Source organism: Callithrix jacchus, chromosome 5, assembly GCF_049354715.1.
Source record: "Callithrix jacchus isolate 240 chromosome 5, calJac240_pri, whole genome shotgun sequence".
Classification (NCBI taxonomy): domain Eukaryota; kingdom Metazoa; phylum Chordata; class Mammalia; order Primates; family Cebidae; genus Callithrix; species Callithrix jacchus.
This window is the reverse complement of record NC_133506.1, coordinates 12232491-12245304: the sequence shown is the minus strand read 5'-3', so window position 1 is coordinate 12245304 and position 12814 is coordinate 12232491. Positions and strand designations below refer to the sequence as shown.

At 46.1% G+C, this 12814-nt stretch overlaps 1 protein-coding gene across 23 annotated transcripts in view; it reads left to right on the top strand.

The window, feature by feature from the left end:
* The window catches only part of RASSF2 (Ras association domain family member 2), a 45580-nt gene extending 34587 nt beyond the window's left edge, over positions 1-10993 (top strand). For all 23 annotated transcript variants that reach the window (XM_035298308.3, XM_078371314.1, XM_078371317.1 and 20 more), the window contains 5 exons: positions 673-774; positions 2134-2185; positions 2660-2781; positions 4534-4631; positions 6349-10993. In XM_035298308.3, coding sequence (XP_035154199.1) covers positions 673-774; positions 2134-2185; positions 2660-2781; positions 4534-4631; positions 6349-6418 — 444 coding nt within the window. In that variant the 3' untranslated portion in view covers positions 6419-10993. The remainder of the gene's footprint in view (positions 1-672; positions 775-2133; positions 2186-2659; positions 2782-4533; positions 4632-6348) is intronic.
* Positions 10994-12814: the final 1821 nt, after the last annotated feature.

The window sequence follows — 12814 nt, the reverse complement described above, 5'->3', positions numbered from 1 at the left end:
CCTGGGAAGCCAAGTGTGTGCTGCTGTTTAGTCTTTGGGTTGTGGGTGGGCTGCAAGCCCTGCTGGCTCCTGAGGGTGGAGGGACCCCAGGTCAGAAGGCTCAGAGTCCCCCTGTGGGTTCCCCCCTAGGGTGGTGGGTGAATTCAGTGGGGTTATACAAAGCAGTCCCTGCCGTATCCTTGAAGATCCCATAAACACAGCTTCTCAGTCCCTCCCAAGAAAATCCATGTTACGCCCTCTTCTTGCACACTGTGCCCCTAGTTGGTGTATGGTCTGGCTTTTCCTGGAGCTCAGGGCTGCTTCCGAAGCAGAGCTGCAGGTCTCAGTCCTGGGGGTGTCAGTGCACCACCAACCCTGCCCGAGCTAGCTGACCCCTCCTTTCCTCCTGCTCTGTTCAAATCCTACCCCTGGAGGGAAGTGCATGGTGGGAGAATAGTCAGAGACAGCCTTGTGCTGAAGTCCCAGAGGAAGGGTCTTTGTGAGTGTAGAGCATGAACTGAATTATGCAAACCCGGAGGGCTGCTTTGTCTGTAAAGCCTGCTGCTTGCCAGGCTGCCGAGGGCTCCAGGGGGTACACTGTGAGTATCGTCACTGTGCCCTGTACCGCACCTGGATTTTAGCACTGGGTCCTTGTTCCCACTCCCACCCTGAGCTGGCCCCTTCTATTGACAGACATCCGTGTTCACTCCAGCCTATGGCTCTGTCACCAACGTCCGCATCAATAGCACCATGACCACCCCACAGGTCCTGAAGCTTCTGCTCAACAAATTTAAGGCAAGTTCCCTTTGTTGGCTGGCCACAGATAGGGTCACAGATGTGCCTTGGGACCCCTAGAGTGGTTGTGCGGGGAGTTATGGGAATGGTATGGTTTGCAGGATGCTGGGCAAAGGGCTTGGGTTCTTTAGATTCTCATGATCCAAGACAAGGTCCACAGCATCAGCATCACCTGGGTGCTTGTTAGAAATTCAGATTCTCAGTCCCCACCCCAGACCCACTGAATCCGAAATTGTGAGGGGTAGGCCGGGGACGCCGTCTAACAAACCTGCAGGGGAGGGGGTTCGGTGCCTACCAAAGTTTGAGAAACATCAGTCCTCAAATCCTTCATGGGCTACTGGCTACTTTAGAAGGACCCTAGGGCCTGATGACTGGTTTTGGGCTCAGTGCAAAGATTGACTTCTGGGACACAGCTGGGAAACCTACTTTGAGATATGAAATATGATACTTAAATAGATGTGCAAATTATAGTGCAGGAGTGCTTTTAAAGTCCTGTTGCTCTGTGTTTTCCACAATCTCTTGGAGACCAGGTATTCTTATTTTTAATGGAAGCCAGTGTAGCCTAGCAACCTAAGAGCACAGGCTCTGGGTTTAGATCTCCATTGAGCACCTGTGAGTTGGATGAATTGGGCGGGCGACTTAACGTACCTCTGCCTCTGCTTCATCATCGTAAAATGAGGATAATGGGACCTCGCTATGGTATTGTCAGGAGCTGTCAGGAGCATTAGATGGGTTGAAACCTTTAACGCTTGTAGAACTATGCCTGGCATATTGCAATAGATGGCAGCTATTATCTGTCCCAGTCATGTGCCTCAGAACGACCCATTTGGTCAATGATGCACCACATATACGACAGTGGTCCCATAAGATTATTATTATTTTTTTTACTAAGATTATAATCAATTTTTTTACTGTACCTTTTCTGTGTTGACGTATGTTTAGACATACAAATGCTTCCCAGTGTTAGAAGTGCCTACGGCATTGAGTTTAGTAACATGCTGTACAGGTTTGTAGCCCAGGAGCAATAGCTGTACCATATGGCTTAGGTGTGTAGTAGGCTCTGCCATCCAGGTTTGTGTAAGTACACTCTGTGATGTTTGCACAACAATGAAATCAGTCATGCGCTTAACATGCGCTTTCTCAGAATGCATCCTCTTGGTTAAGCGCATGACTGTATTATTGATAAACTCATCTGCCTTCTCGATCTTCTCATCACTTCTGAGAGTTGTAGATAAATAGCTCTCCCCTCAGAACAGCCTAAAATATACTTAGCTTTGTATTGTTAAAGAAGAGAAAAAGCCTCGAAGTTGGGATGTTTAAATAGATACTTTCAATAAGTATCTTTTGTTCCTGCTTCAGATTGAGAATTCAGCAGAGGAGTTTGCCTTGTACGTGGTCCATACGAGTGGTGGTAAGTCTGAAGGACACAGTGTACTTTAAAACTTCTAATTATCTCAAAATAGCAAGTTAAAAAAATACCTCTGTCTCCTTTTCTTGTTGTTTGGGTTTTGGAAACTTCCAAATGTTGTTTGCTTTCAAGGCTGATGGGCTTGCTGTGTGAGTCCACCGGGGATTGCCTTATGTGGCCAGTAAAAAAATCCTAAACCTAACTGCCTATTAAAAAAGGAACTAGATTTTCTCAAGAGACAGATAAACCCAATTCCTCCAAGGGGTTTGAGGCATGGTGGTACTGTTGAGGGGCGGGGAGTGGGAGTAGGTTGCTTTTTACATCTATGGAATAGTTCATTTGTAAATCAGTCTCCTTACTTATATGGCAGCATCTCCTAAGGTCCTGGTCCATTTGAACCCCTGCATTGACCACTACTTAATGTGAGAAAGGCCTCAGGCCAAACTCAGGGCTGCCCCTGGTTGTGTGTGATTGCAGAGAAACAGAAGCTGAAGACCACCGATTACCCGCTGATTGCCCGAATCCTCCAGGGCCCATGTGAGCAGGTCTCCAAAGTGTTTCTCATGGAGAAGGACCAGGTGGAGGAAGTCACCTATGATGTGAGTCCCCCTTGGGTCAGGTGGTCTGTCCTCAGGAGGGTGGGGATTTGGTTGGGTCACCTGCAACTAGGGTATAGAATGACATTTTTGACCAATGCTCCCTTTTACTGCTGTTCTTCAGTACCAGGTTCTCTTGAAGCCAGGTTGAAGGTGGGAGTTACTGGAGGAATGCCCAGGCAGAAAGTGATTTCCATAGAAGGAATAAATTGCTTGAACCTTCCTAGGGTACTGTGAGAGGGATGAGAAATGTCTGCAAACACTCTTAGCGATGCTAGGAAGTTAGCAGTTGGCTGGTTGTGGTGGCTCACTCCTGTAATCCCAACGCTTTGGGAGGTCGCTGCAGGAGGACTGCTTGAGATCAGGGATTTGAGACTAGTCCAGGCAACAAAACGAGACCCTGTCTCTACAAAAAACTTTTTAAAAGTTTTAAAATCAGGCATGGTGGTGTGTGCATGTGGTCCCAGCTACTTGGGATGCTGAGGTGGGAGGATCAGTTGAGCCCAAGTGGTTTAGGCTGCAGTGACCTGTGATGACACCACTGCACTTCAGCCTGGGTGGTAGATACAGCAAGACCCTGTCATAAAAAAAAAAAAAAAATACAAGAAGTGAGCCATGTAATAGTCAGCTTTTGCTATGGTAACAAACATCTCCAAATCTTAATAGCTTAGAACAGCAAACATTTACTTTTTTGCCCATGATTCTGTGGTCTGTTAGCAATGGGTCTACTCTAAGTGTGGGTTGAGTTCAGGTCTGCCATTATGTGACTCATCCAGAGCCCCAGGGTCTTGGGGCAGTAGTTACTGCTCATAGGGGTGCTCCTCATGGCAGATGGTGGAGCATGAGAAACCAGGCCAAATCATGTAAGCATATTTGAAGCCTCCACTCAGATTTGGTGTGTCATGTCCACACACATTCCATTGGCCAAAGCCAGTCACATGGATGAGCTCAACATTAATAGGGTAGAGAAATATACTTCTCCCAGGCCAGAGAGTTGATAGAGCAGGGTGGGGATTCTGGTGGGGGAAGGGAAGCCATTTTTTAATGTTTTTTTTTGAGATGGAGTCTCGCTCTGTTGCCCAGGCTGGAGTGCAGTGGCACCTGCCTCAGACTCCCAAGGAGCTGGAACTACAGGTGTGTGCCACCACGCCTGGCTAATTTTTGTATTTTTAGTAGAGACAGGGTTTCACCATGTTGGCCAGACTGGTCTTAAACTCTTGACCTCAAGTGATCCACTGGCCTCAGCCTCCCAAAGTGCAGGCATGAACCACCGTGCCTGGTGCCATTTTTAAACTTTTAACTCACCCCAGAGGCACCCACAGCCTCTCCAAAGCAAGTTCATATTTGGATGCTTGTTTAAAACTTGAGACCCAATTTGTCATTCTGAACCCTGGTTCCTTCCATTCTCTTAGGGCAGAGCAAAGGGGTTTATTAAACATAATGGATTCAGTTCTTTCTCTGCATTCCTGTATCAAGAGAAAGTGCTTTTCTATGTTTGGCGTCACTTCATCATGAACTGAATGCATTACATGAAAAATGAGAAGTTGTGAGATGGTGTCACATAAGTGAAGTGATCGTCACAGACTCCTTCCCAGCCTGGAGAGGAATGAGACTTAGCTCCTGCCTTTAAGTAAATCCTGGGTTTCTGGGAAAAAAAAATAGACTTCCCAAGGCTTTGTGCCTTGTATGAGGATAGCCCTGAAAGGAATTGATGCTGGGAAGGGCATGCACCCAGACTCGCTTCTTTCTCCCCAGGTGGCCCAGTATATAAAGTTTGAGATGCCGGTACTTAAAAGCTTCATTCAGAAGCTCCAGGAGGAAGAAGATCGGGAAGTGAAGAAGCTGATGCGCAAGTACGAGTGGCCTCTGGGGCCCGGGGTGCACTTCTCCTGGGCCTGTGCTGAGCTGCTGCGTGGGCCTGGGTCTCTGGGCTTTCTTCGGGAGGGCTGCCCGTTGACAAATCTGTATTTCAAGTGCGGACATGACAGTGTCATGTGTTCATCTCTCTACTTCTTGTGTCAGCTTCTCATTTTGGGACATCAGATGGGACATCAGAGTGTCTTTTGTCCTCCTTCTTATGGAAAGACTCTGAAAAGGTGTTGGTTTAAAATTTCTCTGGGGTCTAGATTCAAAAATAGGGGAGGTGACTGTGCCCTGGTTTCTGAAGTATATGATCAGGTTCCCAGCAGGAGATAGATGCTCACTCCGATGAGGGTCTTGGAAGGGTGTTTGATAGAGGGGCTATTTATAAAGACTTGGGCAGAGTCTGGGGTAACTTCAAGGGGTAGTGCAGTCCCTGGGGCTAGTGTTATCACCGCTTGCCTGAGGGGTGAGGGCAAAGAGTGCTAACCAAGACCCGGAGGTTTGAGATTTCAGGAAGGCTGTCTTAGCAGTGGAAGTAGCCTGCCCTACTGACCTCTAAAATCCTTTCTTCTCCCCCTTCCTCCCTTGGTAACATTTCTCTTCTGGAAATTGCATTTTGACTGAAAACCAAAGCTTCTTTTTGGGGAGGATTTTGTGATTTATTTGCCAAGTGTAGTCATAAAAGAGATTGCCTTTCATAGATGTGGTTGAATAAGTGATTAATGTTTGCCACTGGAAAATAGAGCCAGTGCTGGATTTTCTGTATCGATGACCATAACTAGTCTGATAACATTTACTGAACACTTACTATGTCCTAAACTTTTTTTTTGACATGGAGTCTCACTCTGTCATCCAGGCTGGAGTGTGGTAACACGATCTCTGCTGTTTTTTTTTTTTTTTTTTGTATTTTTAGTAGAGATGGGGTTTTGCCATGTTGGCCAGGCTGGTCTTGAACTCCTGACCTCAAGTGATCCACTCGCCTCGGCCTCCCAAAGTGTTGGGATTACAGGCGTGAGCCACTGTGCCTGGCCAACTCTGTCCTAAACTTTAAAGAGTTTAAAGTTTAAAGGAATATGTTTAAAGACATAAGGAATATGTCTTTTTATCCTGCATGACAGTGCCCACTCCTGCAGCTGCAGTGCCGTAGCTCAGGGAAGTCATGGGAAAACTGAACTGCCCCCAAGCCACGGACCTCCATGCCTAGTAGCTGCTATGGCTTCTGCAAAATGCAGGTTCTGATATAGGGTTGGACCATATGGAGTTGCCATTTTTGTGGGACTCCCCAAGAGGGTCAACTGTTAGCAATTTTATCTCATCTAGCCTAGGTGAGGGTTCATGAGCTACTGTACATATGAAGTACTATGCATACAGTCTTGGACATAGTAAGCAAACACACTGAATTTGTAGAATGCTTGTTATTGCTGTTGTTATTTTTTTTACCTTTTTTTTTTGACCAGATGTTCTACCCATAGTAAAATAATCTAATTTGGATTTGGCCTCTTTATTTCCTCTGGTTGTGTTGTAGGAATGAACATAAGCAACAAAGTAGCTAAAGAGGGGTAGGGGTCAGTAATGGAAGCAAAGGAGCAGGGCACTTGACTGCACTGGTACCTGGTGTGACCTTGGTGTTACCTGGGTGGCCGGGAAGGTCCTAGGGAAGTGTGCATTGCTGGCTGCTCTCCACCTGAGCCTGTTTCTTGTCTCCAGGTACACTGTGCTCCGGCTGATGATTCGGCAGAGGCTAGAGGAGATAGCCGAGACCCCAGCAACAATCTGAGCCACGAGAATGAGGGGATCTGGGCACCCCAGGAGCCGCCATTGCCATAAGACCCCCAGGAAGCTGGGCACTTTCTTTCCATGGAAACTTTTAGATGCAAACCTCCCCAGCTGCGGCCAAGCCACCATTTGCTACGAGGAGCTGGATGTAGAAGTCAGCAGACAGCCCCCCCATCCCTGGACCCCTGTTCTCCTTTTTTCCACTCATAAGGACTTTTGATTTTGGTTATAAGGAGGACCCAAAATGTGTGTGTGTACATGTGTGTGCACACATGGTACGTGTCCATGTGCCTACCTGATATTTTCACATGTAATTAAATTCCAGGCAACCAGCACAAGAGCCATGAGCCTGGCCAATGTGCTGCTTATGGGCCAGAAAACAGAGGAACCACGTTCTGAGGAGCTTTTAGGTTGAAGGAAAGATTTCACCTCTCAAGTGCCAGGGAGAAGCCACATGTCTGCCTGTGTTTAGAAAGGGAAGAGGGTTCTCCAGGTTCACCATTTGGGTTGTTTATATGTTGGTAGAAATTCTCCCTGTATTCCTGGAAGGACCAGTGAATGTGAGAGCCTTGGAAATTAACAAAATAACAGCCACATAATCTTGAGGGCAGTCTGATGGAAATAAAAAGATAAACCATCCGGGGGTAGATGCAATAGCCCCCATGTTTTTACACTGGAAACTTTGATCGTTTTAAATGACAAAGACCTGTGTGATGTTCTACGTGGAAACCTGTAAAAAGTGGATTCTGCCTCCGTCCTTGCCTCCATGGCTACCTCTAGGAGACAGAGAGGATCCTGTGTGTTTCTCTGTACCCAGCTGTCAACCCATCTCTCTGGCACTTCTTTGAGTGAAAGGAAAGGTCTCAAGAAACAAAGATCTCACTGGTGTGCACATGGTGCTGCCCAGCTAGTGTGGCCAGGGCCTCGTGGCCAGGAAGTTTCAGGCTGAAGGGAAGTGTCGAGGCTACCTGCAGAAATGACAGGTGCCTTGAACCCAGCCCATCTTCACGGCATCAAGGGTCTTCCTGCACTTGAAGCTGGGGCCATGTTTGCAGTCAAGACTTTATTCTTTCCAACCTCTGGGTTCTTGCAAGTTGCCCTCATCTTGTGTGTGGAAATGCATTCCAAGAATGAAGCCTCATCTTGGTACTGACTATGGGGTTCAGGGAAGCTCTTTAGGCCACCTGGTGAAGGTGCATGGGGAAGATGGAGCTTCTTTCTTAGCTTCTCTTAGTAGCCACCTAGGTGATCTTTAGAGTCAACCCCAATGCAGGGAAAGGGCAAGAACAGTCTGTGTTCTGGGACTCCCATCAGGAAGCTTGCCAGGCAGCGGGGCATCAGTGTGGCTGATCCAGTTTGAGGAGGGAGACAGATGCTTGGACCTGGGTACCTGGCTGTAGAGATCAATCAAGCAAGACCAGGAGCTTCTAAGAGTGGGCGTCTCTGACATCTCTGAGCCTAGCTGGGGTAAGATACTGCCCATCTCTTCTCACCTTCTCTCCAAGGAAGGTTTGCAGAGCTGGGCAGTTGAGGAAAGGACAGATGCTGGTTGGTGCCTCCAAAGGAAGGTGGACCTTTTTGGTGGAGATGTTTCTACCCCAGGCACCCTCCTGCCCCTATTCATACCTATGGCATCTTTGAAAGCCTCAAAGCTGTGGTCTCAATGTAGACTGCAAAGAGATGGCATGCTGCCCCTGGCATTTTGCCATGGGTGTTATAGCAAGCCTCCTTCCTCCATAGGGTCAGCAGCACCAGCCCTGTGGGGCATAGAGTGGAAACCCAGAAGGGCTTCTGCAAACTGCACAGAATTGGTGTAGGAAGACAAGGAGTGGGCACCAGGAGAGGCTTCCTTTGTTACAGATGGGAAAGAACCATTCTGTGAATGCAAACACTTCCTGAGTTTTGCATTTGAGAAAATAATTTGGAGAACTCTTCTGATAATTTTTATTTTGAATGTTCAAAGCCTTAGTTGGCTCCAGTAATTCTCCTTGGAGGACTTGCGAGAAGAATTTCCACAAAGCAAACTACTAACCACTATTATTGGACAGCGATTTCTGGTTTATAAGAGTTCTCTTTGATTTGCACCAGCACTATGACAGTGTTAAACATGGAAATAGTGCAACATATTTAGTTGGCCAGGTCACTTTCCAAGGGAGCAATATTAAGGCAGACCAGCCTTTTTAAAGATGGGAGGTCAGGAGGTGGAAGTGAAAGAGGAGATCCCATCTTACACAACACACTTCCACGTGATGCAGACCACACTTTTGGATTCTGTCCTGCCTTTTTTAGAGGTCATTTCTCACATCCTAAGAACCTGATGAGAAATTTTGGAAAGATCCTTTGGAATAGCAGCAGTTGAAACAGAGACGCTTTGCCACAGCATGGAACAGATTTTCTCACTGGTATCACATAGTCTTGCAGTTTTGAACTCTTCGACCGACTTGTGGGAGTTTATGTAATTGTGTACAAGGAACCTGAAATTGCATAAAGAACAAAATACCAATTTATAGGGTTTTTTTCCCCCCAATTTGTGAAAAGCAGTTTAGTTGCATCTGGCTTTTTTTTTTTTTTTTTTTTTCCCCTCCCCGGGGCTTATGTTACAACGTGATCAAGTGAAGGAAAAACCTGAGCCCATCTGGCTGGGATGGTGGAATTAAGCACAAGGTCACATTCTCCATGATCACATGAGAGGGAAGGTGATGACTGAAATGGTGGGGGCTGGGGCAGTGGGCGGTTATCTTGGGGAGAGGCTGAAAGGCACAAAGGACGTCTTACCCGTACGTGTTGGTGAAGAACGCACACATTGGTCTTGAAGTTGAGATGAGGCAAGAGGATTTCAGGATATTAGCCACCCATCTCCAAGAAAAATGCCAGGGCCTTGCGCCAAGATTTTGGCCTGAGACATGCTGATGCTTCAAGAAGAAATATTTTCACCATCCTCTCTTCCCTCACCAACGAAACAGTGCTCTCTGCTAGAAACCTCTAGGTAAAGACATTTTATCCTAATATCGGTGGCATACAATGGCCCCTCCCAATCTGTTCTCCATGCAAAAAAATCTCGATAAGAATTCTGTGGAGTTGACTGGTTATTTCAAAGTTGGGAGGGTGAAGAAAGAAAGTGACCACAGAAGGGCAAGAAGCTCTCTTAAGAAAAGGGAAGTTATCTTTAAAAAAAACACCAGCACCACCACCATATCAACCAAAAACTACATTTTACGTCAAAGCTCTATAGCACAAAGAATGTGTGGGGAACCGCGGCTTGGGTGCAGACATGGCCAAGTCCAAGAACCACACCACACACAACCAGTCCCGAAAATGGCACAGAAATGGTATCAAGAAACCCCGATCACAAAGATACGAGTCTCTTAAGGGGGTGGACCCCAAGTTCCTGAGGAACATGCGCTTTGCCAAGAAGCACAACAAGAAGGGCCTAAAGAAGATGCAGGCCAACAATGCCAAGGCCATGAGTGCACGAGCTGAGGCCATCAAGGCCCTCGTAAAGCCCAAGGAGGTTAAGCCCAAGATCCCAAAGGGTGTCAGCCGCAAGCTCGATCGACTTGCCTACATTGCCCACCCCAAGCTTGGGAAGCGTGCTCGGGCACGCATTGCCAAGGGGCTCAGGCTCTGCCGGCCAAAGGTCAAGGTCAAGGCCAAGGCCAAGGATCAAACCAAGGCCCAGGCTTCAGCTCCAGTTTCAGTTCCAGCTCAGGCTCTCAAAGGTGCCCAGGCCCCTACAAAGGCTTCAGAATAGATATCTTTGTCTGCCAATGTGAGGACAGAAGGACTGGTGTAACTCCCCTGGGGCTGCCATCTGCATGGGGCTGGGGTCCTCCTGTGCTATTTGTACAAATAAACCTGAGGCAGGATTAAAAAAAAAAAAAAAAAAAAAAAAAAGAATGTCATAGATACATTGTCAAGAGAGAAACTTCTACATGGACGAGGCAATTTCAGTGTCTTAAAGCGGCCAAACCATGACGTGGAGAATGAGATGGGAGACAGGATATCACCATGAGCGTCCCTCATAAAGCAGCACACATTTTCACATTTTCACTTAAGTTGTTGAGCACAAAGTCTTGCTTCAGTCAGAAGAGATGAAATATGATTTCCTAGAGACGTAAAAATAAAAATGAATGTGGCGCCCCTTTGTTCAGATGTAATAGAAAGCTTCACCCTATTACAAGGGGTGGGGTTTAAGTGCCCCTTGCGTTTTAACTGTGTTTGAGCACAAGATGCACGAGCTATGACAGGAAAGCCTCAGTTTACCTTTGGAGTCTTCCCTGTAGATCACAGACCTGTATCCAGGCTGATGTTGCTGGTGTGTAATTGCTAGTGTTTCTGAAGGTTTCCCCAATTGTTTTAGCCTTGTGAAGTATTCTTTTCTTAATTATAACTTGCCTTTCGCAATGGTACATGACCTGGTTCAATGTTTGGTTTTGAACTTACACACTGATGTGTTTACTCATCTAAACATAATCTGACAAGGCCTCATTAGGGAGCCATACATTTTTGTAACAATTTGATATGTTTTAATGCACCTGACTTAGATCTTCTTGAAATAAAGCACTTTTCAAAGAGATGCCCCCCGGAGGATGAGTCTGTGTGTGATTGCTGGGCGCAGGAGCTCTGTGTTGTGAGAGGGTGGTTGTAAAGTTGGGGGCAGGAACAGGAAGGAGCACCCACCAGATGAGTTAATTTTTTCCCTGCAGTTTATGGTTTGAACGTGCTTGGGGCTGGCTGGTCGTCCAAAATAGGACATGAAATAAGAAGGTTGTTTTAGAAGCTCCCAGTTGAGGGGCTCTGGAGACCGAGGAGTTGAGGAAGAAAGAGCTTGGAACGCCTGCTCAGTGACGCTGGATTTCCACTCTGACTCCATTGCTGGCTCTGGGACCCTGGGACCAGCTCAGTGAGCCTTTCTCTAGGACTTGGTTTTCTCATGTGTAAAATGGCCAAGCCACGCTGCAGGGGCTGGGCGCCTGGGCTTGCTTCTGTTGGAAGCATCACCTCATGGGTCCCCAGTTGTGGGATTTTTAGACTAGGGCCCAAGTTTCACCCTACAGTATGGGGGAGATAGCATATGTAATTTTATATCTTAACTTGGCTAGGCCATGGAGCCCAGATATTTGGTCAAACATTAGTCTAGATGTTACTGTGAATCTGGTTTTTTTTTTATAGTTGAGATTAACATTTAAATCAGTAGACTTTGAGCAGACTGCCCTCCATAATGTGGGTGGGCCTCACCCAATCAGTTGAAGGCCTTAAGAAAAAAGACTGAGATCCCAGAGCCAAAGGAATTCTGCCTCAAGACTGCCTTTGAACTTGAACTGCAACATGAATTATGTGAACCATTTCCTTCAGTTCTGTCTCCTCACACCCCCACCTCTCTCTTTCTCTCTCTCCACACACACACACACACACAAACACACACACACACACAGACACACACCCCTTTGGAGAACCCTAATACACAGAAATTACTTCATTGGTTCATAAAGTTTAATATGTGATTTGACAGTGTCTTCCTAAGAAATCTGGCCATGGAGCATAAATAGTGACCGTCGGAATTTGGCCTCTAGAAGAAGGAAACAACCGAGACAAGATTTTTAATGATGCTTCTGTAAACAATGCATATGTAAGTAGACAGAGAGAGAGAGGTGGGGAAGTGGGGAGAGAGAGACAAAAAGTTTGGATACATCACAGTTCCCTTTGAGTGTTGTTTTGATTTCCCATATTTAGAGTTTTTAATTCAAAGATAGCTTTTCAGTTGCTGCATTGACTAAGTTGGGTGAAACAGATGAGCAGGCAATTACCCTCCAAAGTAGTGAGACTTTTGTACAGCTCATCATGTAGATGTAGGTGATATAGACTGAAGATAAATGGTTCATTTGGGGTCCAACCAAGACTCCCCAAAAGGCAGTGAGCCTTGTAGGAGTTACAGTGCCTAAAATCACCCGGAAAATTCTAATAGCCTTCTGCCAAAGGGGCTGGCAGTTCTTGGCTTGTTTTACGGAAACAGATTTTATGAAGTAATTTGGTTTTGTCTATTTTAGGTAAGGAAGTTATTACTGAATGGAGTTTGCTGTGAGTACAAGACCTCCCTGTGAAGCTTTGAAGACATTTGAGTAGGTTGCTGAAATGTTTAAATGAAAGAAAACACTGCTGAAAATTGAACTTAAGTAAAATTGACATTGCTATTTTCCTTTTAAAACCATGCAAAGTTTTCTGCAGATCATATGGGACAGAAAGAAGAAAAGAAGAAATGCAGAATAGAAATTGTGACTTATGGTTTAAGTAGTTACATTATATAAGTAAGTTAACTTTATATAAGTAATAAATTATAAGTGTATGCTTTATAAGTATATAAGTTAACTTTAGGAGTTTTAAAATGGTAGGTAGACCC